This window comes from Protopterus annectens, chromosome 4.part1 (assembly GCF_019279795.1).
Source record: "Protopterus annectens isolate FY-2018-M chromosome 4.part1, PAN1.0, whole genome shotgun sequence".
Classification (NCBI taxonomy): domain Eukaryota; kingdom Metazoa; phylum Chordata; order Ceratodontiformes; family Protopteridae; genus Protopterus; species Protopterus annectens.
This window is the reverse complement of record NC_056734.1, coordinates 755,634,233-755,661,975: the sequence shown is the minus strand read 5'-3', so window position 1 is coordinate 755,661,975 and position 27,743 is coordinate 755,634,233. Positions and strand designations below refer to the sequence as shown.

Here is a 27,743-nt window from a genome sequence, read left to right as displayed (position 1 = left end):
CTTTGGGATAAGGTCTGGAAGGGGCAGAAAAATGGACTCCTATGGCAGATAAGGTTTTCCTGTCCTTCTCGCACCAGGTCAGTGTCTCTTTTACCACAGGTCCAAACAATGCTGAACCATAAAATGGGGCGTTGGTAAATGAAGACTTGAGTCAGCAAAGTTACAAAGGCACATCCAGGAATGTCTCCTGAGAGAGATTCCTGATGCCGCTGCTCTAATCGCTCCGTCAGCTGCATAGGAGATTAGCCTCATGGAGGAGTTCGCGATAGAGGTAAGGGTGGCTAGCTGTGAGGATACCTTATCTGTGGACCCTGCAGCTACTGCTCCTTGAAGGGTATCTCCTAGTTCTTTGAAGAGATCCCTTTGAAGTCTAGTAAAATGGGATAAATAGTTCAGTGACCGCAAGGTGAAGGTCGCTGATGAGAACATGCGCTTGCCATATCTATCCATAATCCTAGACTCTTTATTAGGAGGATGGATAGATGAAGAGGTTTCTGACAGTTCCTTCTTTGTGGCCACTGGCACCACCATGGCATCTATGTGGACTCCTTTTGTTAAAAATTCCTTTTCTTTAGGGGCTGTAATAAATATGTTTGGCCTTCTCGGAACAGGCTTCACAGTGTCCGGCGAAGTCCATGCTTTCCTGGAAATGACCTCTAATAACTTGTCATATGGAGAAGTCACCCAGGAGGTGGAAGGGCGAAATCCGAAAGTTTCCAGGTGTAAAGAATCATCCTCCAAAGAGTTGATGGGCTGCTAATCACCCCTCTGTTTCAGGATTCCCAGAATGTCTGCAAAGGAGACATCCTCAGGGGGAGATCTTGGGGACCCCTCGGATTCATCCAAATCAGTATCTAAAGTGACTGACTCAATGTGCTTCCTCTTGCAAAGCCTCTTCCTGGGAACATCTTTCGAGGGATACTCAGGAGAAGTCCCGGAAGAGGGGGCACCACCTGCGGTGGTCACCTGGGGCTCTGGATCTCTATGCTTAAGAGGGGGTGGAGAAGAGATAGATACAGGCACCTGGTGAGGAATAGGGAGTGGATCCAAGAGCGATGCTGTCTGAGGTGACAGCATCTACTCCGCTACCTCGAAAAGCACCCCCTCCAGAGAAGACCTCCGCACCGAATATGCTGGAGATCGGCTCTGAGGAGGAGGAGGCAGTTCTGAGGCAGAGGTAGGCACCGAGCTCAACCGAGCCAAAGCACCAAAAGGGACAGTCGGATCGGAAGACATACTACGCCGACTCTCACACCCGGAGCTAACCGGACAGCATCGGCTCCCAGATCTCTAGGCACCGGATGGAGCCGAAGACACCAGAGCTGAAGTCAGAACCGAAGAAGCTGGCAAGGGTGTCGGGGCCGACGGTTCCACTACAATATGATCCATACCCTCTAGCTCTGAAGACTCTAGGGTAATTGGAGGAGGAATCAAAGAAAGTGGAGCGGAGACAGGCGGCTCCGATGCCTTTGGGCCCAGAGGTGAAAGCAATTTAGCCAGTTCTGGTATACATAGCAATCTCTTCACCACCTGCTCTACATAATCATCTGAAAGACTCCTGGAGGAGCGGGTGGACAAAGAGGGAGATCTCCTAGATGCCAATATAGGAGATCTCAAGACTGGTGACACCACCGTCGGATCCATAGCGGGGGTCTGAGGAGTGAAAACCTCAGTCGGCTCCTTTGACACTAATGGCGCCGAAGAGGTTGGTGATGCAACTTGGAGCAGAGAGCCCTCAGTTCTAAAATCTTTTTGCACAGTTCTGAATCTGGAGCGGACACTGGCCTCTTTCTAGATGACTTAGAGCCCTCATCCAAAGCTTGCTGAAAGGGAAAAGACCTTTGGCGATTAACTTAGTTTTACGCTCCTGCAGAACTCTACTACTAAAACCGTGACAAATAGTGCAAGGGTCTTGCAGATGTATGGCACTGAGATAGTAAACACAATTAGTGTGCGCGTCTGTCAATGGCATCTTTCCAGCACACTTTACACATTTTTTGAATCCAGAAGGCTTATGCTCCTTGGGTTCTTTGGAGGAGTCCTTCGAGCTCTCTTTAGACATTATAGACCAAAGAATAACAAACTATTAAGCTAATTTAAACTTTTTTTTTTAAATATAGAATCTTCTAACTGAAAAAAAAAAAAAAAAAAAAAATATATATATATATATATATATATATATATATATATATATATATATATACACACACACACACACACACACACACACACACACACACACACACACACACACACACACACACACATGGCAGTTTGTAATTCATGCAATGCCTTCTATATAAGTAAAACTAATAGAAGACTTAAGGACAGGATCTGTGAGCATCTTTCTGATATACTGAAACACATAAATACAAATGCACTTTATAAGCATGTTAAAGATACTAATATTTCACATGAATTCAGTTTTTTTCATATTACAAGTTATTCCAAAAATGTTAGAGAAGGGGACATTAAAAACTATACAGAACAGTTAGAAAATAAATGGATCATGTGCATCAAGGCCTAACAACCCCATGGTTTAAATGACAATTTTACCATTAAACCACTTTTAAAGGAGAAACATGATAAAATCAGATAATACTTCTTTTAAGCAATATTTAAGTGTGTTTGTATTTTCCATTTTTGACATTATAAATGGCTTTTAAATGTAAACTACTTTGCACCAATGTACTTTATGTGTATGCTATTTTCCAATGCCTCTACACTAGGTCTGTTTAAGTGTATGTTACTTTAAATCTGCTGATCACATGACTTTAATTAATTAACTGACATGTGTATTTAAATGCTCTGTTCTCCTTGACTCACCATTTGCCTGAAAAAGCCTACCTGGTGAAAGTTTTTAAACTAGCAGCAGTAATTCAATAAAGTTTATTTGTTTTATTGAGTGCTGTGGTGCCAATTTTACTTTTTCTTTTACATTTGCATGGATTTGTAATCTCCCAACGAGTGGTCAAGGTTTTGTTTGAATAGGGTCAGGGATGAACTCTGCTTCACATGGATAGGAAGCCTATTCCATAGCACAGGGATCTTTTGAAACACGCATCTGTTCCTCCAACGTATATTACTTATGTCACAAGTGAATTTTGTATCCTTGGATTTAGTGTTTTTAGTGCTGTTTGTTTTGCTGATGTGCAAAAGACTCATCAAGGCTGGATCTGAGGATGCCCTATAAGCCAGGCACAGACTGCCTCTCAGCAGCCTGTATGATATGGAGTACAGAGATTAGGAGATCCATGTAGGATAGAGTATTTATGCCCTGGATTCTCCTGGTGAGGAACCTTTGCGAGCGTTCCAACTGTTGCAAGTGTCTGGTTAAGTACATGCCAAAGGGGGCATGGTACTCAGTGATGGGTCTGATAAGGGCTGAGTAGAGTGGTACTATAACTTCCTTGAACCTTGATGCTATACCCTTACCTATAAGTTAAATGACATAGAAAGATTTGTTTTTACTATCTTTGCTACATGATGGTTGAAGGCCAGATTACTGTCTGCATATGTTCCCATATCCCTACCTACTAGATCGACTCTTAGAGATGTTATACTAATGGAGTAATTAACTTGGGTAGACAATTTCCCAAAGAGAATTATAATGCATTTCTTGACTGAGTTTTAAACCATGGCTTTGACACCAGTCATTTGTGTTAGACCCTCCTGCAACATGTTGGTTTTATTGGGAGGGGGGGGGATCTATGATAGCTCCTAATTTACAGTCTTCTGTGAACTTGGTGAGGGAAAAGGACTTTGACTTCAGCCTTGACTTCTGAGAAGTAGATGGCAAACAGGAGCAGGCCCAGAACAGAGCCCTGATGTACTCTGCTGGCGACTGGTCTCTTGGTGGAGGTGGTCTCACCAATCCTGACTTCTTGGGTCTTATCTGTGAGGCAGCCAGCAATTCAGGGAGTTATGTAGGGATTTATGCCTAGTTTGGAGAGTTTGTCAGCAATGCCTGAGTAGGGTATTGTATCAAATGTCATGGCGGCCAGGTCAAGGTGTGCGATATGCACCGTTTTATCCTCACCCATTGCCCTGTTCTCAAAGAAATCAACAGGTTAAGTAAGCATGACCTCCTCCTAACAAAGTCAGGCCAAGATGGGTCCATTGTCTGTAGATCGCCAATGTCCTTGTTGATCATTTCCATTATAATTCAGTCTACGGCTTTGCATATTAGACTTGTCAGACAGATGGGTCTGTAGTTCCTAGGGTCAGCTGACGGTCTGCTTTTACGAAGAGTGATGACCGTTGTGATCCTTCATTCGCTTGGTAGGTAACCTGTTTTGAGTTTGTAATTGAACAGTGCCTCAAGTGGTCCTGATAGGTCATGTTTTATACTGTTTAGGAGGCAACCAGGGATATCTCTGGGGCCCACTGAGGAAGTGTTTTTGGCCTTAGGGACCGCCACCCAGAACCTAACCTCTGCTAACAGTTAAGGGGAGAGAAGGGATTTCACAGGGAGTAGCCAGAGGGGTGAGTGAGGGGGTGAAGTCAGAGCTGAATTTATTAGCCAGTAGATTATCTATGTCCCCTGATCAGTGAAGGTGATGCCATTAACCACTAGTTCAGCACACTGCTGTGTGTTACCTTCAAAGATTTGGACATAGCTGAAAAAGGCTTTGTGATTGTCCTTAGACTAAGAGGCTATCCTGACCTTGTAGTTGGCCTTGTTAAACTTAATTAACTCTCTTAGTTTCTTGTTTAGTTGAGTCAGAGAGTGAGCAAGAGAGCTCTTTTCTTTATGGAAGTTGCTCCTTCTGATTATGGCCATGACTTTTTTTTTGTTATAAACCTCATTGAGGTGAGGATTCCACCAGTGGAGTTTGTTTTTGGCTTACTTTTCATAGGTACAGCAGTCTCTATGCAGCCATTTACATGTCTGTATGGGGTTTTTGTGAATAATTCTGCATCAGTATCTATAATCTCAAGGTTATGGGTAGCCTTGAATTTTGACAAATTGATGATTAACAGGATGTAGTTTGCCTTAGAACAGTTTCTAATTGTTACAGGTTTCATTGGGTTTTTAGAACTGATTTTTATTTTGACGGAGACAGCTTTGTGATCTGATCTCACTAGTGAGGACATGACATGGGGGGGGGGGGGGCAGGGGTTCAACGCTCTCCCATGTTGGTGAGTACTAGATCCAGTATGTTTGATCCTCTGGTTGGAGCTCGCACTATCTGGTCGATGGTGTTCATGTTAATAAATTCCAGAAAGCATTGTGCCTGTGAGTTTGAGGCAGTGAATATTTCCCAGTTTACAGAAGGATAGTTAAAGTCACCCATGAATAGGGTAATTGGTTAGATGGTCAGTGCTTCTAATAGGCCTAGGTAAGAGTTGTGAGATTCTTGTAACATAAATGCTGACTTACAGTAAGCTAGGCTATGATAAGGAGTCTTATCTAAGGTGACTTGTATGTGGATGAATTCCATGGCATCATCCTGTTGAACCACCCTGGAAGTATATTTGTTGCCAACGTAGATCATGGCACCTCCACATTTAGTCCTGGTCTATGCTGCTTTTATTTATTATTTGACATTTGTTGACCAAGTTAGTCCAACCGAGCTGTCGCCCTTTTTCAGCGGAGGCCCAGGAAGGAAAGCTCCATAATTAACACATACGCAAGGTATAGTACTTTACAATTAATAATGTAAAGTTACCAAGGTTATATATAAAGTTACTGAATCTTTTCAAGAACACCGTCATTAAGGATATAGCTACATAGCAACATACAGTACGAAAGAAATGTGTGCAAGAATTTAGCCGCTAGTTATTTAGTTAAAAATAGTTTAGTCATAAACATAATAGAGTAGACAGAGTAGGTAGTCTAAGGTATTTACAAGTCAGTTTCACAGTTATGGTAGCCAAGAGAAAAAAGGGGGAGAGGTACACAGCTGAGGAGATAAGGAGTCTAAATATGTCAGAGGCACTGTAACCTTGCACTGCCAGAGTACTTTCTAAGGCTTTTAACTATGTTTCTGTAACAGCACAGATATCTACATTCTCCATAGTGAGGGGGGTTCGTAGGATGTGGAGTTTTTTGTTTAGGCAACTAGAATTGAGCAGTAACACCTTAAAGTTGCTTTTAGTCTTTTTTTGTTATGTTGGTAGTTTTGTCATTTTGGCATTGCCTAATAAAAGGCTCTAAGAGGATGGATAAAGTTTGGATAAAGTGAGGCAAAGTTCATATTCACACTGCATAACCAAACTATAGAACTCTATCCAAAATTCTATCAGAATTACATCTAGCCTCTATGTACTTAAGTCCTCATTCTAAAAAATTCCCCATGTACCTCACCTGTATAATCTATATTAACAAATGCTTTACATTCTTACTACCCTATCTTCTCATCATATCTGTCTATACCTTTCGAAACCTGCCCTCTTCCCAATCTTAAGGTGGCCTTGTATATTTTCATTTTTATTTCCTAGAATAGTACACTATACTTCTAAATACTTTAGCATATACTGACTGTCATATTTAATCATTGTTTTTAGTTCTTTTGATTTTTACATCACTGATGCCTCCTCATGCCTTATTGTATCCTATCTATTTTCACTATCAAACTGTATATACACACATGCATTTTTTATTTACATTTGTATTAGAGCTTTATTTGATTCTATTTAACTCTCTGGAGAGTTTATCCCCAGGTCTCTGCTGAAAATGGGTACTTATTACCCTTTTGGACTTTCCCGGTAAACACATGTCAATAAATAAATAAATAATAGAGTTTTAGCCAATATCTGAAATCCAAGGAGGGACAGGTGCAGACCATCCCAGGCAAAGCAACACAGTCTGTTAACCCTGTCCTCCTATACTGACAGATATTTGATCCCCCTGGTACGATACCAGAAACAAAGCCAGTTATTAAAATTGGTGAAGATTGAATGCTGCTCATTTCAAGGCTCATACCTGTCTTTGTTGCATATTCAGAGAGATCCATAACAGTCTAGTAAGGTATGTCTTAAGTCATTTACACCCACACAACCTATGACATAATCACACTGACACCTGGGGTGCAATGACTTAAATGCATGCATGATATTGTGGATCTTGGCTCTACACAGAAAATGAACAGTTATTTTCTCTTATCTTAAAATGTGGATAAATCAATTTGCAAATAGGGAAAAGGTAAGAGATTCAATATGTAGTATACCTAAGTTCACTGAATCGGAGAAAGAGTACCAGTTTTGCCACTCTACTGACTCTATCCATTTTAATTCATTAGTAACTTGGGAATTTCAGAGATTAAAAAAAACATTATTAACAGTGATCAAGGAGTCCAATGGCATTACAGAGATAAAAATTACAATATCAGTATTTACAGAATTAAAGAAAATAATACAGAAGTTTTCTCTAGCTTAGGAACACAACTTAATATGCTGGATATGGAAATATAAACAGAGCAGCATTAAACATTTACTCTTGTGTCTTTCCTTCTTTTTCCCCATTAGTAAACATGTCTGTTCATTTAATTTATTCCCTTTGAGCTTTTTTTTCTTCCTAATGATTACAAAATATTAGGCTGTCTGGGAAGCAAGCCATTTAACCAGACACCACTTCCAGGCTCAGTCTGAAAAAGGTCCATGGAAATCAGTGCTCTACCCCAGAAGACAAATACAAACAAAATATAATAAAGCAGCCTTTCACTATATAACATGCCCATAGAATTTTAATCACCATAGAATACTTGCACTTTTTTCACAGCCTGAGTACACTCAGAGGTCGAAATTTATACAGAAAAGACAATTTTTATTATGTACTTGATGTAAGAAATTGCGTTTTAATTAGCAGTACCTGGACACTTCTGTTTCAGAGTAAACTTCTAGGCTGTATTACCCCATGTGTAAGATGTTCACAGTTCACTGACGCACACAGTGCTACTGCGATACTCATGAACAGTTTCACTTGTGTCTACTGGGTTTACACATTTAACCTAGGAAGACTGTTGCCAGGCTATAGTATGAATAATGTAAATAGACTTTACTGGGACATGAAGGTCCAGCATAACTGTCATTGTTTTGGTAAGAACAGTGGTATAAGTGGATCTATGTGTGACTGGCTACTTTGATATTTTACAGAGTCTGGTCACAATGTAAAAACATCACAACTAACAGCTTTTCTGTGTGTGTGTTACTCATAATTTAGAAGGTTGCTTGTGAGTGGGTCCTCTCAGTGACTGGCTACCTTGATTTGCAACATTACAGCTAAAAGACCATCAGTGTCTGTCATTTGTGATTTCGAAGAATATGTTTTAAGTATGGAGGATATGAATTTGTCAAAAAAGAAAAATGAATGAACCATGTAAAAAGAATGCCTGAAGTTATACATTGGTGTGATGGGAAAATAATCCTGATGAGGGCCTCCAAGCAGAAATCCCTTGGGTGCCACCACACTACTAAAATTGGCCCTGAATGTAAGCTTATAACTTAAGTGATTTCACGGCAGAACTTGAACAAACTAGAGCAAACTTATATCACTATATTCAAGTATGACAACAATTAGAATGCAGTGGCACACCAACAACTACTTTAATTCCACAGCTTCTTTGTACTCACCTCTTTACTCATTCTCCATCAAGAATAACATAGTGTACTTCACAGGGAAAACAATCTGTGAGTTCCATAAATTTCTCTACTGCTCTCTGCCCAGTAATTGGTCTGACACTGAAGTTTCCTTGTCGTTATGATCATTTCAAATTGTGGGTACTGACCCACATACTTTCAAGCACAAAGTAAATAGAATTTCATTTTAAGTCATGTGGCTTTCTCTAGGTCTTCGTCTGTTCAATGGACTTTCACATATGAAATAATCCCACTGCTCTTCCTCTTCAGCGTGATCTGGGTCATCCTCTCTTTTTATTCACTGCCTGTGACAGTCACTCCCCTGCCTGTGCTTCAGCACTTTTCACTGCTGCTCTGATGTCACCAAATTTGTGGTACTCCTTTCTGTCCTCATTTTCCTCTACCTGCTTGTGCTGTTTCAATATTCTCACCCCATGGCCATGATCATACTTAATAGCATCTCAGGGAAAAGGAGATGTATTTTTCTTCTGCTTATTCTCTCTACCAGCACACACACACATGCATGCTTCCATTACAAAGTACATTACAGTACATGCAAAGTGGCCCTTCATGTCCCCATCTTAACACTTTCTTCTACATAACTGACTCCTTTAAAATGTAGAATTATTGTTTTTATACACATACCTGCATTTCAGTAAACAACTTTAAGCAACATGTTATGAATAACTGTACTCACACCCCAAATGAATAACTTTGGTCATCTCTAGTAAACATAGGTGTGTGACCTTTTCAAGTTCCTGTACCACCTATGATAATATACAAGGACTCCACACTGAAGTGGCACATGAAGATGAAAATCTTTGGGACTGATCTGGCTGAGATATCAGGATACTTCTGGTTTAACAAATCATTTTGTTTAGTTCTATCACTGCCACTTTTCCTTGAAAATGTAGTGCAGAAATGCCTGTTAGTACACTTTGGCATCATTTTGATCTGTTACACAAACACAAATATGAAAGCTCTCATGTAATAATTTCATTGATCTCCTATCAGAAGAGACACTTCTACAACTACTATTCCTGCTTTCAAACAATAGGTTCAAAATGATTAATTACCTGCACTTTTTCAGCTGTCTCTTGCAAGGACTGGATCTCAGACCGAAGCTGGGCATTCTCGTCACGCACTTTACTGAAGGCTACTTGAGTATTCTGCAACAGAAAGAAAAACAAAACAACACAGTTATGTTAAAATACAACATGTAATTAAGTGGATTAAATACATTTTTAAGCTTAAGTGGCTTTACGCAGCACTTTTTCCCAGGCAGGTAAAGTCATATAATAGCATGTCAATGCAATGCTCATGAAGGAAAGGTGGCCAAAGGTTCCACGAAACATACTGCAATATAGCATCCTCAACTAGAAAACAGAGAAGAAAGTAGAGTGGTATATGCAGACTTACCATAAACAAAGTTATGTACTCACCATAATGACAGATCGGTGTTGTCTGTTTCCGTCCTTCCTGAATATATAGGTTTTGGATCTGACTTTGGTTCTGACTTCTGCCACTTCTAAGCTTTGGTTCCACTGCTCAGGCTCCTCTCCCTACCCATAATCCATGTGTAATGAGTGAGCTACCTCAGATAAAGTTTGCCTGTCCTCTATCCATCCACCAAATGGGGAATCACATGTGTTGGGCAGATTTGTGAAGTGGGTTTACACCTCATCTATTTTTTCAGTGAAATTAATTATTTGTCTCATGTTACTGTTTTCCAGAGGGATTTGACAAAAGAAATCACCAAATCTTTCCCAGTGACCTTGCCTGTGTATAGACTGGAGAATTACAGTAAATCTAATAAAATCCAAGTTAGACCCAGTTCAGCCACTATGGTTCATCAGAGCACTTTTTGACACAATCATCAAATAGCAAAACTCCTACAGACAAGAGTTACATCACCAACAAGCCCAGAAAGTCTTATCCCACCAGAAGCCACCAGAAAAACTAACTCTTGGCCTTCCGGGCTCCATGGCAGCCTATATGACACTAGTCCCTCTAATCAAATTCTACATGGGAGTACTTCAGTTGGCTCTGATGGCTCAATGGTCGACCAGGAAACAGCCCACGTCTTTTTGAGTGTCACTAATGAACATTTGCAGAGGACACATGCAATGAGGGCTAGAATCTCATCATGTTCTACAAGGGCACCTTTTCATTATTCCTTCCCCTCATGCCACAGTGATTACAGATGCTTCCCACCTAGGATGGGGTGAGGGGCATTAGCTAGGAAAAAAAAGCCAAAGGCACATGGTCCCAAACAAAGGCCAGTCTTCACTTCAATGTATTGGAGATGACAGCAGTTCTCTAAAAACTGCAGGCCTTTCAACACTCTCTCCCCTTTGGTGTGATTTCTCTCCAGATAGACAACATGGCAGTTGTTTGGTACACCAACAAACAGAGAGGAACCAGATCTTATCTGTCATGTTGAGAGGCCATAACAGAGTGACATTGGGTGATATCGTCTTGCCACTTTCTAATAGTAATGCATAACCTGGTGAAAATCGAATATCCTGGTGGACAGGTTGAGCAGGTTTATTCTACTCCCTCATGAGTGGTCCATCAATCCATTAGCAAAGGAATGAATTTTCAGTCATCGGGGCCAACCTTGTTGCGACCACTTTGTCTCTCTCCACAACACCAAATGCCCAAGTTCTTTGCTCTTATTCCCAAGAAGAGTAGTCACCCAGGGATGCTCTATTGCACCCATGGCCACTGTAACTTCTTTAAGCATTTCCTCTGAAGCCCCTTATTCCAAATCTTTTACAGAAAGCATTTACAATGAAGATCACAGTCATCCTCATAACCCCTTACTGGCCTCAAAAAGTGTTGCTTCCCTTCCTCTGACCCCATCTAGTTCACCTTCCCTGGGTGCTGGGCTCAGACCCAAATCTTCTTTCTCAACCACCAGAGGTCACCACACCTGAACATTCAGTCCCTCAATCAGACAGCATAGTTTCTCCAATTCCAATGATAGGTTGATAGTGCAGGTTTTCATTTTCAGTTATTCACATTTTGCCCTCATCACAAAAATTCTCTGCTAGGAAAATTTACAAGAAAAAAAAAAATGGAAAAGTTTTTCTATCTGGGTGTTTGAAAATAATATTGATCCATTCTCAGCTCCATTTCCAGCAATTTGGACTTCCTCACAAATCTTTTCCATTGTAGAGTCAAAGTTCAGTTAGGTGCAGTATTAAGGGATCCAATGACAATGGGGTCCGAAAAGAACATTGGCTCCGAAGGACTAGAAACTTTAGGTGCTGGAGCCGATGAGGTGTTGGATCCACAGATTTTGTCTCAGCAGATTTTGACATTTATTTTTCTTTGACTGAATCCTTTTGCCTCTTTTTAGATTTGTTATAGAGCCTTTTGATGAAGAAGGAAAAGAGGAAGAAGCAGCAGCAGACATCCCTGATGCAGAATGTTTTTTTCTCCTGTAAAAGGCTGAAAGAGTCCCTTCAAAATATGCTTGTTTATTCTTTCATTTATAGCCTGCTGAACAAACGCCTTGCAGATGGAGTAGGAGATGCGCAGTTGCAAAGGCCTCTAGCAGTATGCACACGTGTGCAACCAAATTTGAAAGCATGTATGAATAAGCCATGTACTTTTTAAATCCAGAAAGCTTATCTGTCTTCCTTAAGGACATGGAAAAGGTTATTGACACTTACAATAAAATTCCCATTTATAAATGAGAAATTCAAGAAATCACACCAAAGGAAAAAAATCTTTTTTTTTTTTTTTTGTATTCAAGCCTCAAGTCAGAAGCAAGAGGCAAGAGCACAGAAAAATGAAAAGATCAAAAGGGGAGAGGAACAATACACACAAAGTGCTAGTAGAGGGGAGGGCTACAATATCAAAAAGGGAGTTAATCATAAATAGGAAAATAAAGTTATCGTCTTGAAGAAATTTCACTAATGTCTTTCCTAAGCACTAAGACCCATCAATCACTTATAGCAACAAAAGAGATCTGAGGTAGTTCGTTCTCTACAAAGCGATTATGGGTAAGGGCAGGAGCCTGAGCATGAGATCCAAAGCTTAGAAGTGGTGGTAGTCTGACTTGAGACCCATACATTGAGGAACAGATGGAAAAGACAACATCAGATCAGTTGATACTCAAATAGATCACTGTTGCTGTAGCACAAAGCAATACGGGGTGTATCCTGCCATGGATATCAGATGAGTCTTCATCTTAAGAAGAAGCATCTCTGACCCTCTTATGAGTGAAAACATGAGGAGAAAGGAACCGAGATGGCAGTAGGATACATAAAGGATATCTATTCAAATGTGTTTTAACAGTTTATGGCCTGGAAAGAAACTGTAGTGGAGGTATAGACAAGTACTGAAAGAAGGTGTACAAGCTCTGCTGTCTTTGTCATCTGGTACAGCATTAGAGGACTGTAAAAGTTTAGCAGGATTGTCAGATACAACAGATACTTCAGAAGGATCCAAAGAAGGATTTTTATATAAGAACTTACTTGTGTCTGGAACTTTATAAAACCTATCAATTTTTAGGTGCTTAAGGTTGAGACCCAGGGTTTAAACAGCTGATGAAAAGCTATCTTCCAAAACTTCAAAGCATAAGGGGTATGAGAAACTTGTTTAGCTTCCCACTGAAAATGCATCATTTTTAAAACCGTACCTCCAAAAGAGATTTAATCTAATACAGAATCAGTCGAAAGCATATCTTTGCCCTCCAATTCAAAACCTACGGCAGAATGGATCTGTGAAAAATAAGCAAGAGATTCCACTTCAAATGCAGATTCTGACCCTCTTGAGTGGAAGGAGGGGGAGAAAGGACTTACAAGAAATTAAGCCACTCTTTTTGGGTGGCCCCAGAGCCAGAAGTAAGAGAAGGAGAGGTATGTTTGTTTTTTGCTGCTGCTTCTTTTTGGGAATCTCCAGAAGGAGGATCAGACTTGTGATGTACATCTATAAGGGAAACAGAAACTTAATCTCTGACACGGATCTGTGATATGCCCTCCAGCCCTTTGGAAATGATGGCTGGATTCTCCCTTCGTGGCCTTGTTGGCTGTGCAGCCGGTCATGATGGATGTGCATTCTATGATGCATCTTTTCGGCCTCCAAAGGGGGTCAAAACAGTGGAAGCAGCAACTAGAACAATGCGATATGAGTGCTCTTCAAGTGCCACAATAGAGAAGTCCTGGTCTGATGGGACAAGCAAAGCTTCCAAAGGCGTGTATTTCTTAAGCCTCTTACATGACTGACGAAGGACATCTGACTGGAAAGACTCCGTAGCCAATCTATTTTTGAGCAACTTCTTTTAGTCTCCGATTTTCTAGGTATTTTAAGAGGGGCAAACAAGCTTCTTATATTTTTAGGACAAAAGATTTACAAACTGAACATTCCCTAAAGTTGTGGTTAGGACATGGATAAATTGAACACTTAGCATGCCTGTCTTTATATATCTGCCCCCTGCAGTCACATTTACTCCTTTTAGCTACCATAAAATAGTCTAATCAAAGTTAACAGACAGCCTCTATATTTAGGCTGGCATCAAGTAAGTTCCGAGGAACGTCAAACCCATACCACCCTTATGTGCCATCACACTTTCTGGTGCCTGGGTCGTGAGGCAGCGCAACAGGAAAGGACCCAAGCTTTGGTATATGGCCAAACATATGGTATTCATGTCAGGATGCTTCTCATATGAGAGCAGCAATACTGCAACAATGATCATATGAAGGACATTTGTTGTTAAGGAACTGCCTGTTTCGGTAATTGCACACTTTTCTTGCAACACCCTCAGTCTGATTATCAGGCAGGCCTTCCCTTCCCCAAGTAGCTGAGTAAAGGCATCACCAAAAAACTCGAAACACAAAGGATTTGTTGCTTGCTTTCTTTCTTGTGCTAGTCTTTCAAATCACATACATGCCAAACCACAATACTCGGCAAGAAATTATATCATCTTTATCAATTTTCTTCAAGCCACATACACGCCTAAGGTCACACATCTTTATCAAAGGCAGACTGCCAACAAATACTGCAACCCAGCATGCAAAGACATGAGGTAGCACCCACCACATGTGGCTTCTCCCTTTTCATTGTTACACAAATTTATCAGGTCACCTGATTTGCAGCAGCTTAATCCAAACCACAGACTGTCTCAGCCTGTTTCACTCACCTGAGTTCTGGGCCACAAGTGTGACCTTTAAGTCTGCTGCCAAACAGTTTATCCCATTCAGCCTCCCCACTATTTCCCACCTAAATATTGGTTGCCTTGTGTACTAAAGAAAAACAATAACATCACTGGATCTGTGCACATTATCAGCCAGACATATAATTTCTATACTCTCAACCAAACTTTTGGCTTTGGTAAGGGTGTTGTGGTGGTAGACTTTGAGAAAGCTTTTGACTTTATTAGTTGGCAATATATCATACAAGACCAAGTCCTAAAAATGCTATCAAAACCTAAAAATACTACATTGATGGGTCCTGACAACTTCCCTGCATGCATCTTAACTAGCATAAAGCACGATTTAGAGATACCCATAATAACACCGTTCAGTCTCAGTCTCCATACATGTTGTGTACCAAGTGAATAGAGAACAGCTACAGTCATTCCCCTGCATAAGGAAGGACGTTCCACAGACGCAGGCAATTACAGACCCATAGGACTGACCAGCCTCATAGGCAAAGTGATGGAAAGACTTATCATGGAAGCAATCAATCAGCTCATGAAGAAAATCCAAACACTGGACCCATCTCAGTTTGGATTTGTCAAGGGCAGGCCATGCTTACTCAGTCTGGTGGATTTTTAAAAAAAATCATCAAAGCAATGAATAAAGGCAAAACTGTACCTCAATCTGGCCAAAATGTTTTAAACAATTTCTCACTCAGGCATACTAGAATAGCTAAATAAACTGGGAATAAACTTTTATGACACCTGCTGGATTGCAAACTGTTTCACAGATTGGATGCAGGAAATCAAAACAGGGGAAGTTACTTCCACAAAGAAACGAGTCACCAGTATTGTCCCCCAAGGTTCTGTGCTTTGACCTCTCCTGTTTGGCATCTACTCTTCTGAAGTAAAAGCCAATACCAAATGCCTCTAGCTTACTAAATTTGCAGATGACTGCAAGCTAGGTGCAGTCATTGAATCCCCAGATGACTTAGCCATCCTGCAGGAAGGGTTGTTCCAAATAAATAATTAGTGCCAAAATCATGGACTGAAACTAAATGCCAAACAATGCATTATTGTGTTCTTTGGGAAGTCATCTATCCAGGGAACTATCAATATGCCCTAAGAGTTCACCCAGTTGTACAGGATTTGGCAACTTATGTGGACACTGACCTAACTTTTGCCCAACATGTGTCCATCGTTGTAAAAAAGTCCTTCTCAACTGCACAGCTTATAAACAAAGGGATTGAGTCTAGATCTAGGGATGTCATTGTTCCTCTTTACTCAGTTCTCATTAGGTCAAAAACTGAATATAATGTCTCCTTTGGCATGTACCTGCCAGACATATGTAACAACTGGAATGTTCACAGATAGCTTACTAAAAAGATGCATGGCCTAAACAGCATATCCTACATGGACAGACCCAAAGGCCTGTCAGTATACTTGGTAAGAGGTGACCTGTGTGTGGCATACAAGGCATTCCCCGACCCAGTATTGCACTTCAACTTTAATACTTGGTCTAGGGATTTAAACCTCTTCTGCAAGTACATCTTGCAAGGTATACTGCTGCTCTGGAGGAGACTCCCTATCATCAAAAAACAAAGTTCATCCCTGTCCATCTTCAAGCGTAACTTAGATCTATGGATAGGAAACTGAAAGATTACCGCAGGATTGCCCCCTGTACTAGTAACGGGCAGAGGCAGCTCCTAAATGCTTCATCCCATGCATGGTTACCCTCAATTATCTACGGTATGATCCGATCCCATTACAGGTTGTATATAATTATCGACCATGGCATGGGTAAGGACACGCTCTAACCAAATTTGATAGGTTAATTTGAGCAAAATGAGAAATTGGCTACATTTAAAATGGCCCACAAAGGTAGCTTGCCTAGTACTTACCTATAAAACAGCAATACATGTGGTTTGTTCGGAGATAAGTACAAACTTACAGTGTTATAAGATAGTACTGCATTTTATTTTTTCTGTTTTATTGTTTCATTAAATACTGTGTTAAAAATAGTACTGCATTTATCTGCTTATTTATTTGTTCACTGAAAATTGTGAGCTCTCTCTATATCTGCAGTTAGTGGGTTTATTCTTCTCACTTCATTGATATTCGGTGTAGAAGTCTTAGCCTAGAGGGTTTCTCTGTGCCTTAAAGTTTTAGTCCCTTATCTCTGAAATTATTTCTGCTGAATAGTTGCATACTTGAGCCGTTTGGTTAGTTTTTACATACCTACATCAACTTTATTGCAAGCTGGGATAAGTAGAAACTTGCAGTGTTATAAGATAGTACTGCATTTTATTTTTTCTGTTTTGTTTCATTGAATATTGCTCACTGAAAATTGTGAGCTCTCTCTGTGTCTGCAGTTAGTTTTCCCCACCCACTTGTTCTTGTTGTGGTATTAATCTTGGTGGTTTTGGAATTGACTGCCCCTCCTGTAAATTTGTGTTTGACCACTCCTCCTGGGCCCATCTCATTTGTTCACTCAACCGAGTACAGTGAGATCATATTTTGAATTCAGACACCCCTACCATTCCCATTTGTTCAGCCCTATCCCAGCTCTATCCTGGTCTGGTCTCATTAGCTCATCCTGCCCATCCAGAGAGAATATCTGAGAAGGCATACCCACTTAGGCCCTGAACTTGTCTGATTGAAGACTGCTGAAACAGGGCTCAGTTCTGAGGTTTTTACTGGTTAACTGGGTAATTTGTTTAAATCAGTTTGCTCATTTTCTATTGTTATATATATAAAAATGTGCACTTTATCTGCTTTTACTGTATTTGTGTTTCTTCCTACTTTATTACCTTATTTTGTTTTTGCCTCTTCTTAAAAGTACTCAATTGTGTTTATTCTGCTGCATTTATTACTGCTTGGTAGTAGCCTAATTAAATTGAAACTGTTATTCTAAGTCTTTTGGTTAAAGCACTTGGGCTTCAGACCAGTTTTTTTTTTACATTAAGAAGGTTTGTGGTCTGCACTGTTGTGGCAGGACAGGTAGCTTACATCCTTCTAAGTTGGGAACTGCCGACTGAAGGATCAGTGTCTGTTATTCTAAAAGTGTATTAGTTCTGGTTTAAGCACTTGGGCTCCAGGCCAGTTATTTTACATTAAGAAGTTTTGTGGTCTGCACTCATGTGGGAGGAGCGGCTAGCTTCTGCCCTTCTGAGCTGGGAATTTATGTCCAAAGGCTTACTGTGCCTGCTTATTTGAACTGTTTTTCTGATATTGGTGCACCTTGTCTGCTGTAGCATAGACTAGATTCAGGCCTGCTGAATCTAGCTTTGTTTGTATAACTTGAGCACTAATCCAGGCCATCTTTTTGGAGAAGGTTCCCCTACACCCTAATGGCAGGAGTGTGCGGTTAGAACTTGTCTGATTGAAGCCTTCTGGAACAGGGCTCAGTTTTGAGTTTTTTTACTGGTTAATTGGATAATTTGTTTAAATCAGTTTGCTCGTTTTCTACTGTTATTTAAAAAAATTGCACTTTATTCATCTGCTTTTACTGTAATTGTGTTTCTTCCCACTTTATTACCTTAGTTTGCTTGTGCTTCTTCCTAAATTCTGCCCTTCTGAGCTGGGAATTTCTGGTTAAAGAAATATTGTGCCTGCTTATCTGAACTGTTTCTTTCTGAAATTTGTGCACCTTGTTTGCTGTAGCCCAGAGGTTTGTAGTTTATTGGCCATTTTGGGCTAATTTCTATCTCTTTCATTTCCCTGCTATAAAAAATGCATTTGCGTGGTTTTGCGCACCGGGCAGCAGCGATTAGCTAGGGTTAAACTATTCCCGGCTCCACAAAGTCTACTCTTTAATTTTTCCCTAGGAACTAAAAAAGTTATGTACCTACCATAACGTTCCATGTTAGTTGTCTTCATCTCGCCTTCAATTTTTGCTGGTTGGGATCGGATCCGATCCTCGGCTCTGACTCGGCCATCTTCTATAGCTCGAGGGCTGTTTACTGGCTCAAGGCTACCCCTTATCCCATGATGTCTAGCGATAGCTACCTAGATCTCATTTGAAATAGCTAACCCCAGACATAGCCAGAGAATAAACCTGTCCAAACAAATAGGTTGAGTATACCTGTATACTCTCTAAGTCAGTAGAGGAAACAAACCAGAGAACACTCAGCCAGTGAAACCAGAACTCCTCTCGGTCCAATAGGACAGGGAGATGCAGGGTGGGACGCAAGAAAGAAGACGAAATGAAGACAACTAACATGGAACGTTATGGTAGGTACATAACTTCTTTATGTTAAGTTGTCTATCTCGCCTTCATTCTTGCTGGTTGGGACAGCGTCCCTAGCACCTACAATTCCATTGGAACAGAATCTTCAGAACGGTGGAACCAAAGTCAGCTCTGCTCCTGGAGACCATATCTAGCTTGTAATGAGAAATAAAGGTATGAGGATTTGCCCACGTAGCAGCTGCAGAATCCATGGGCAACCTAGATTGGAAGGCTACAGAGGTGGCCAAGGCCCTAGTAGAATGACCTTTCGGTTTGATAGGCAACTCTTTGTTCCTTAACTGATAGATGAAAGTAATAGTGTGAGACAACCACCCGGATAAGGTCACCTTGGAAACTGGGAGACCTTGTTTGCCTAGAGTATATGAAAGGAATAGTTGGTCCGACTTTCTTATTTCCTTAGTCCTGTGCAGGTAAAAACGCAATTGTCTATGAACGTCCAATTGATGTCATTTGTACTCTGCCTTGTTGGTGTGGTTAGGGAAAAACACAGGAAGGTCTATAGATTGGTTTAAATTATTTTCTGAGCAGACTTTCGGAAGAAACAAAGGATTACTCCTCAGAGCAACCCTGTCCTTATGAAAAACCAAGTATGGAGGAGGAACACATAGTGCCTGAAGTTCAGAGATGCGTCTGGCTGAAGTAATAGCTACCAGAAAGAGTGTCTTCCAAGATAGAAACTTAATGGAGCAGGATGCTGTTGGTTCAAAAGGGGGCAGAGTTAAGGAAGTTAGTACCAAATTAAGGTCCCAAGGAGGAGGGGGAACTCTCACTGGAGGCCTAAGGAGAGTGGTCCCTCTCAAGAAAGCTTTACAGAGCTTATGAGACATAATGTTTGAATTTGACAAACCAATATGAAAGTTAGAAATGGCCGCTAATTGAACCCTGATTGTAGCAGAAGCAGACCCGGAATGAAAAAGTTATGCTAGGAATTCCAGAATTTCATGGACTGGGGCTGAAAAGGGATCTACGTTCCTAGCCTCTGCCCAACAAGAAAAACTTTTCCATTTACTAGCATAAGTTTTTCTGATTGTGGACTTGTGAGAGGAGACAATAATCTCACGTACAGCCGGGGAAATGCTGGGAAGCCTGGCTAAGGTTGGAAGTGGAGCAACTAAGCTGTGAGCAGGAGAGTTTGAAGGGATTGATGCAACCCGCCTGATTGATGAATCAGTAGGTCTGGAATTGAGTCCAGAGTCCAGAGTCCAGGGCTGATCGAGAAAGTAATGGTGCCGGAACGGAAACCATATCTGTCTATGCCAGTAGGGGGCAACAAGGATCATTTTGCAACCCAACGATATTGCTTTCTGTATGAGTTTTGGAATCAGGGGAAACGGAGGCAAGGCATAAAGAAGTCCCTGAGGCCAATCGTGGACTAGAGCGCCTCTGCGTGAGTGACCTGGAAGTGGAAGAAAGGAGAAGTAGTTGCTGCATTTGCTGTTGAAGGGGGTGGCAAAAAGATTGCAGCAAGGCTGTCCCCATTTGTGGAAGATAAGATCCGCAACTTCCTGATTCAGAGACCACTCGTGAGGCATGAGGATAGCTCTGCTGAGCCTGTCCACTATGATGTTGGACCTCCCAGGGATGTGCGTCGCAATCAGAAAACGTTGGGAGGAAATCGCCCACTGCCACAGTCTGAGTGCTTTTCGACACAGGGGGTAGGACCTGGTTCCGCCCTGCTTGTTGATGTACCACACCACTGACATGTTGTCTGTTTGAATTGCAATGGTCCCAGAAGGAAGAGAGTCCTGAAGGGCTTGCAACACTAGGAGCATCAGGGAGGCGTCTGTAGTCACTGTGGCTACCGGAGGGGGCTGAATGAAGGGTCTGCCCTAAGTCACTACTGGGGAGACCATCCGCCAGGAAAGGTGCCTCTTCCATGCTTCTGTAATCATGATCATGTGAGACATGGGCAGCTGTTGGAAAGACCACTGTGTGAACAGAAGCCACTGAAGGATCCTCATGTGAAAGCGGGCCAGTGGGATTAGAAGAATGGCTGCTGCCATGGAACCCAGAGTTTGAAGGACGAACCTGACTTGTATTCTTTTGCTCTGCATTAGAATTTGTACTTGCTGACGAATTGTAGACACCCTTTCTAGCGGTAGCCTTGCGGACATGTTTCTTGTGTCTAAGTCTGCTACTATGTAGGTGATAGATTGACAGGGCAACAAGGCAGATTTTTCGAAGTTTATTGTAATGCCTAGCTGGGAGCAGATTGTGATTGTGTAGTCCCTGGCTTGTAGAAGTTGATGCCTGGTAGTAGCAGTGAGGAGCCAGTCGTCTAGATATGGAAACTCCTGGAATCCTCGACGTCTCAGGTGAGCCGTGACCACTGCCATACATTTGGTGAACACCCTGGGGGCTGTGGTAAGACCAAAGGGCAGAGCTCTGAACTGGTAATGACTGGCTCCCAGCTGGAAGCGAAGAAATCTCCTGGAGTGCCTGTCCATCTTGATGTGGTAGTACACGTCCTGAAGATCTATCGAGCACATCCAATTGTCCTTACCCAGAAAGGGTAGAATGGACTGTAGCGTGACCATCCAAAAGTTTGTTCTTTGTATAGACCTGTTTAGTCTGCTTGAGATCCAGAATCGGTCTCCAGTCCCCTGTCTTTTTTGGTACCAAAAAGAACCTTGAGTAAGTTCCAGATCCATGCTGGTCTGCCGGGACTTCCTGGATGACTCTTTTTTCTAGCAGTTTTGAAACCTCTATTACTGCTTGGTCCTTCAGATTGGGTGGAACATCTGGAAGGGATTTCCTTGTTGGTAAGGGGGGTTGACAGAAGGGAATTTTGTAACCTCCAGATATAATGGACTGTACCCATCTGTCGTGTTAAATTTTGCCAGGCTTTTGGGTACAGTGAAAGTCTTCCCCCGACTGCCACCAGAGGTGAACAGCCGGGCAACCCTTCAGGGATGCTGAAAGGGCTTATCAGAGAAAGATTCTCTGTTGCCCTGGTTCTGCGGACCCCCTCTGCCACGAGGGCGGCAGCTGTTGTTATTGGTTTCCCCTCTGCCCCTGGAGGAAAAATCGCTACGTGTGTCAGGCAAGGCTCCCTGGGATTTTCGGAACCACATTTTGCCACTCTTCTGACCTTTGGGGTACGGTCTAGAAGGAGTGGAAAAATGGACTCGCACGGCAGAGAGAGTCTTGCCTTCTTGCTCACACCTAGTGAAAGTGTTTTTCACCTGTGGTCCAAAGAGAAAGGAACCATCAAAGGGGGTGTTGGTGAATGACGTTCAAAAGGGTTCCGCAAAATTACACAGCCACATCCATGCATGCCTCCTAAAGGCCACACCCATACCTGCGGCTCTACTCGCACCATCGGCTGCATAGGAAATGAGCCTCATGGAGGAGTTAACTGCAGAATTAAGCGTTGCCAGCTGGGAAGCTACTTTAGCTTGAGCCCCCTCAGCTGATGGATCATGAAGAGTATCTCCAAGCTCTTTAAGGAGATCTCTCTGAAGCCGGGTAAAGTGACATAAGTAGTTTAGTGACCTCATAGAAAAGGTCGCTGAAGCGAACATTCGCTTCCCGTATCTGTCCATCATCCTAGACTCCTTGTTAGGAGAATGGACAGAGGAAGAGGTCTCCAGCTACTCTTTTTTTGGTGGCTGCTGCTACCACCATGGCATCAACAGGAACATCTTTGGTAAGGAACTGCTTATCCTGGGGTGCTGTGATGAATTTGCCAGGTCTCCTCGGAGTTGGTCCCACTGTATCTGGAGCTGACCGAGCCTTTCGAGCCACCACTGCCATAAGTGGATCGAAAGGCGGAGAAACCCAGGAGGTGGAAGGTCAGGAACCGAACGCATCCAGAAATACAGACTCATCCTCGGTAGGGGTTAGGAGATTCCAGTTCCACCTCTGCTTAAGCATTTCTAGGATGTCCGAGAAGGAAACATATTCAGAGGGGGATCTTGGGGACCCTTCCGAATCATCTAAGTCTGTATCAGAAGTGACAGACTCAGGGAAGTCAATGTGCCCCTCTTGCACTTCTTCTTACGAGGGGGCTCCTCTGAATGATCAGGGGAGGCCTTGGAAGAAGAGGAAACACCCAATGGGGTGCCCTGGAACAAGGGTCTGGAGGAGGAGCAGAGGTTGGCACAGGCACTACAGGGGACGGAGCCAATGGGGCGGATAGTGCAGCTGACTCAGTGGCCAGCACACTCCTCACGACATCGAAAGCATCCCTGCCACGATGCAGAGAAAGCTCCAGTTCCAAGGAAATCGGAATCTTTCTCCACACAGAGGGAGATGGCTCCAAGGCCGATGTAGGAGCCGAGCTCACCTGCGCCGAAGCTCCGAGAGAGAGAACAAGGTCAGACAAGGGTCTAATGCCACTTGCTCCCTCGGAGCCGACAAGGGAACCCGGGCGCCCAGATCCCTTGACGAACAGCACCACAGAGGGGATCGGAGCCGAAGGAGATAGAGTTATCGGAGCCGATGGTTCCACTACTCTAACCCCAACGAACTCCGGCTCCGAACTCATTGGAGTCGGAGGAGGAACATCGAGAGAAGTGGACGGAGCTGACACCTGTTGAGGGGGGCTGGACAACATCTTGGCAAGTGCCTGCGACTTTAGCAACCTACTGACCACTCTCTCCACATCGTGATCAGACAGCCTAGAGGATCGAGAGGAGTGAGAGGATCGGTGACTGCGCTCACTCCAAAGCGACGGAGACCGAGGAGCCGAATGTATCGATTCCAGTGAAGGGGATCTCAGCCCCTTGTGGCTCCGCGAAGGCTCCGAAGTTTCTGATGGAGCCGACGGGGAGATAGTCTTATCGGTGCCAGCCGGACCCAAAGTAGAAGGTAGAGTCTGAACCGAGGATGGCTCTGATTTAGGGGATTTCAGAGGCTTAGAGCTCTTGGCCGGTGAATCCTGGGGTTTTAAAAGACCCCTAAGAATAAGCTTATTCTTATTCTCCTGCAGGACTCTTGGACTAAAGGCATGGCAGATAGAACAAGAGTCCTGCAGGTGCACAGCACCTAAACAATAGACGCAAGAAGTGTGCCCATCTGTCAGAGACATTTTCTGACAGCATGAGTCACACTTCTTGAATCTAGACACTTTGGATTCCTTTGACATCCTGAAAGAAGGAAACAACAAATACAACAACAGCTACTAAAGCAAAATACAGTCTACACAAAAAACACACTGTACTACAAGACTATAGCTAAAGGTTTTTTTTTTTTTTTTAAACAGGAAAGCCTCTAACTTAAACGGCTAGCCTATGAAAGAAAGGTAGAAGGAAAGCCTCTAACCTAAACGGCTAACCTGACAAGAAGAGGATAGGCGGGGAGGGGTGGGGGAGAACTCTCTAAGTTAAACGAGTTCTACAGGGAAAAGAAGGGATACTACACTAAACACTAGCTATCAAAAAAACACAAGACTAATTGTTAACAATAAAAACTGAAAATATAGAATTCTAGAGAAAAAAGTTATACAAAAAACTTTATACGAGCCTGAGCCAGAAAAACGACACCACGTAGCTGAAGCGGCAAACGAGATCTGGGTATCTATCGCTAGGCATCATGGGATAAGGGGTAGCCTTGAGCCAGTAAACAGCTCTCGAGCTGTAAAAGATGGCCGAGTCATCCGATCCCAACCAGCAAGAACGAAGGCGAGATAGACAACTTAACATCAAACTTTCAACTTTAGCACTCAAACCATTCATTTCACAGCCCAGCACTTGCTCAAAACTCACAGCAAGCACTAATTAACCCTAGCACTAGACCCCCCTTATACTGTCCAGAAGGACAAGGCTCTCTATTCATCCCTACCAGCCAATCAGTAAAACAGCTCACTTTACCTATTCAGGCATGTCCAAAGGGCAGTTTCAGGTGCACTCTCCAGTCCAACTGGTGAATCTGGGCATTTTGAGGCAATGTTACAACTGCTGCCTCATGTACACAGACAACCCTCTCCTCCTACCACCATATGCGAGAGATGCAATTATACAGCCAAACTGGAGGCAAAGCTCTCTCAACCCAAGACTGGAACTGACAGTCAAAAGGAGAAGGAAAATACTTGCAACACACCACCAGTCTCACAAAGACCTACTAAACCAACACCGGCAAATAACACACATAAATACACGAAAACATACTCAGAGGCTCTAAATAAAAATCTGCAAAAGCAACAGAGATCTCCAAAGCAGACACCCAAGCAACCTCCACGACCCATCACAAACCATGAAACACATACTTCACATAATCAGTGTGCCACGCAATCACAGCCCTTAAATCAAAATAATATACCCAACACACTAGTAATAGGCGACTCTATAGTCAGGCACACTGATGTCCCACTAACTAGGCTGGACAAGGAGAAGGTTACAGTTATCTGCCTGTCGGGCGCCAGGATCCACCACATAACACAAGCACTCAGGTCACTCCAGAACAAGTACAAATACAACTCTGTCATTGTCCATGTTGGTGTTAATGACCTGAGATGTACCTCCCTGGACTACATGAAAAGAGACATGGAAGAGCTCTCTGATCCCATAGCCCAGGTGGGTATGACCCTGAGTAGCATCCTGCCCTCATCAAGAATGATGCCACAGTATAAAGAAAAAATTATCAATTTCAACAATTAGCTTAGTTTCTGGTGTCATTCAAAGGGGATTCAGTATTTGTCTGCCTGGGATGACATGCTCGACAAGCCACGTTGCTTCGCAAGAGATGGCTTGCACCTGTCACCCTTAGGCTTTCGAATACTGGCCAAGGCTTTTGCCGCCCCCATAGCGCCTTTTTTAGACAAGGCTCAAAAGACAAACCACCACCAAAAATAGCGCAAGTAACCAAAAACTAAGGGTAATGCTACTCAATGCCAGAAGTCTAAACCTCAAAATGCATGCACTCGAGGCACTCCTCAGTATGGAGAACATTGATATCTGTGCAGTAACAGAAACCTGGTTTAAGGCTCCAGAGGGCACCCCAGCACTACCAGGCTATAACTCACACCATACTTTTCAGCCACAGAACCCGGACCGAAACACAAAAGGTGGGGGCGTATCCATATTCATCAAGGATACCCACACCTCCAGGTTAGTGGCACAGCACAATGCCTCAAAGATCATCCACGTGCAACTAACAATGGGCAAAACTGCAATTCAAATTGTAGCTTGCTACAGATCAACCACCATGACCCAGGACCCCCATTTCGCGTTTCTGGAGACACTGGAAAATATGAAGGTCCTACCAAATGCCCTAATATTGGGCGATTTCAATTACCCAAACATTAACTGGGAGAACTACTCAAGTACTAACTCCCTTGACCAACGCTTCCTAGAATTTATAAACTCGAACCCCTTGGATCAACTGGTCAACCCCCACCACCACAGGTGACAACATATTGGACCTGGTCATCACCAACATGGGCGACCGGTGTTCCATACCGGAGGTCACCCCCTCGCTGGTTAGATCAAACCATAGACTAATCACTCTGGATATCCACATTCCGCCCCTACCCCCAATCAAGGAAACCACTGTGAAAAACTTTTCAAAAGCAAACTTCACGTTACATAAGACCGAGGTGGAAAGGTTCACAGTCCCCATGCTAAAGGACAATGCTGTCCAAGCTGCTGAATCCCTTACAAAGGCACTCTATGAGCACTTGCAAGAATGCATGGATCGTGCTATCCCAAGCAAAACCAAGACTCACTCCTCCAAGAAAAGGAAACCAGTCTGCTGGACCCCTGCCATAAACAAGCTATACAACAGAAGGAAGAAACTAGTACAGAAAAGAGTAAAATCCCAAGAAGGAAAGATATCCCTGATCAGTATCAGCAAGAAAATACGATCCTTCATAAAATCACCCAAGGCTAGCTTCGAAAGAAAAATGGCCAAGGACTCCAAAGATAACCACAAAGCGTTTTTTTAGCTATGTCAAGAACCTAAGTGGAAACTCTCAAATCTGCTCTGAGTTAGTGCAGAATGGCACAAAATACACTGAACCAACTGATATTGCCAACATTCTGGCAGACAGGGTTAGTGCAAACTTCACCCCCATCTCACCCCCTAAAGGGCCCATAACCATACCAGAAGAATGTAGAGCCCTGGCAATCACTGACACACAGGTTAAAACAACCCTCTCCAAAGCCAAAAACACAGCTTCAATGGGACCGGACAGTGTCCCAGGCTGTGTCTTACACGAACTCCAAAATGAACTAACCCCTTACCTAAACACACTGTTCAACCTCAGCCTCTCTACAGGCTATGTACCCATACAGTGGTGCACAGCAACAGTTATCCCGCTCCACAAAGGTGGAGCCACAACGGACCATGGGAATATCGTCCTATAAGCCTGACTAGCCTGGTCTGCATGGCTATGGAGTGCATCATCATGGAACTCATTAACAGAGACATTGGGAACCTCCAAACATTGGACCCCACCCAGTTTGGCTTTGTTAAGGGCAGATCATGCCTCCTAAACCTGGTGGACTTCTTTGAGACAGTTACCAAGGCTTTAGATGAGGGAAAGGAGGTCCATACAGCCTACCTAGACCTCGCAAAGGCTTTCACCACCATTCCCCATTCTGGTATTATAGACAAGCTCACCAGCCTGAACATAAACCCCTATGTTATAAGATGGGTTGCCAATTGGCTCACGGATAGAACCCACACTGTGAGAGTTGCAGGCTCTGGGTCCGACTCTAAACCGGTTACAAGTGGCGTCCCCCAGGGCTCAGTCCTCGGACCCCTCCTGTTCGTATATACTTCTCAGAGGTACAAGCAAGCACAGGAGGACTATGGCTGACCAAG

The 27,743-nt window shown here is 42.9% G+C and overlaps 1 protein-coding gene across 1 annotated transcript in view; it reads right to left on the bottom strand.

Annotated features, from left to right (window-relative positions):
- CCDC150 (coiled-coil domain containing 150) overlaps nucleotides 1–27,743 on the bottom strand; it is a 2,807,665-nt gene that overhangs the window by 2,268,168 nt on the left and 511,754 nt on the right. Inside the window, exon 8 of the mRNA XM_044070503.1 lies at nucleotides 9,657–9,749. Within this exon, the coding sequence (XP_043926438.1) occupies nucleotides 9,657–9,749 (93 nt within the window). The remainder of the gene's footprint in view (nucleotides 1–9,656; nucleotides 9,750–27,743) is intronic.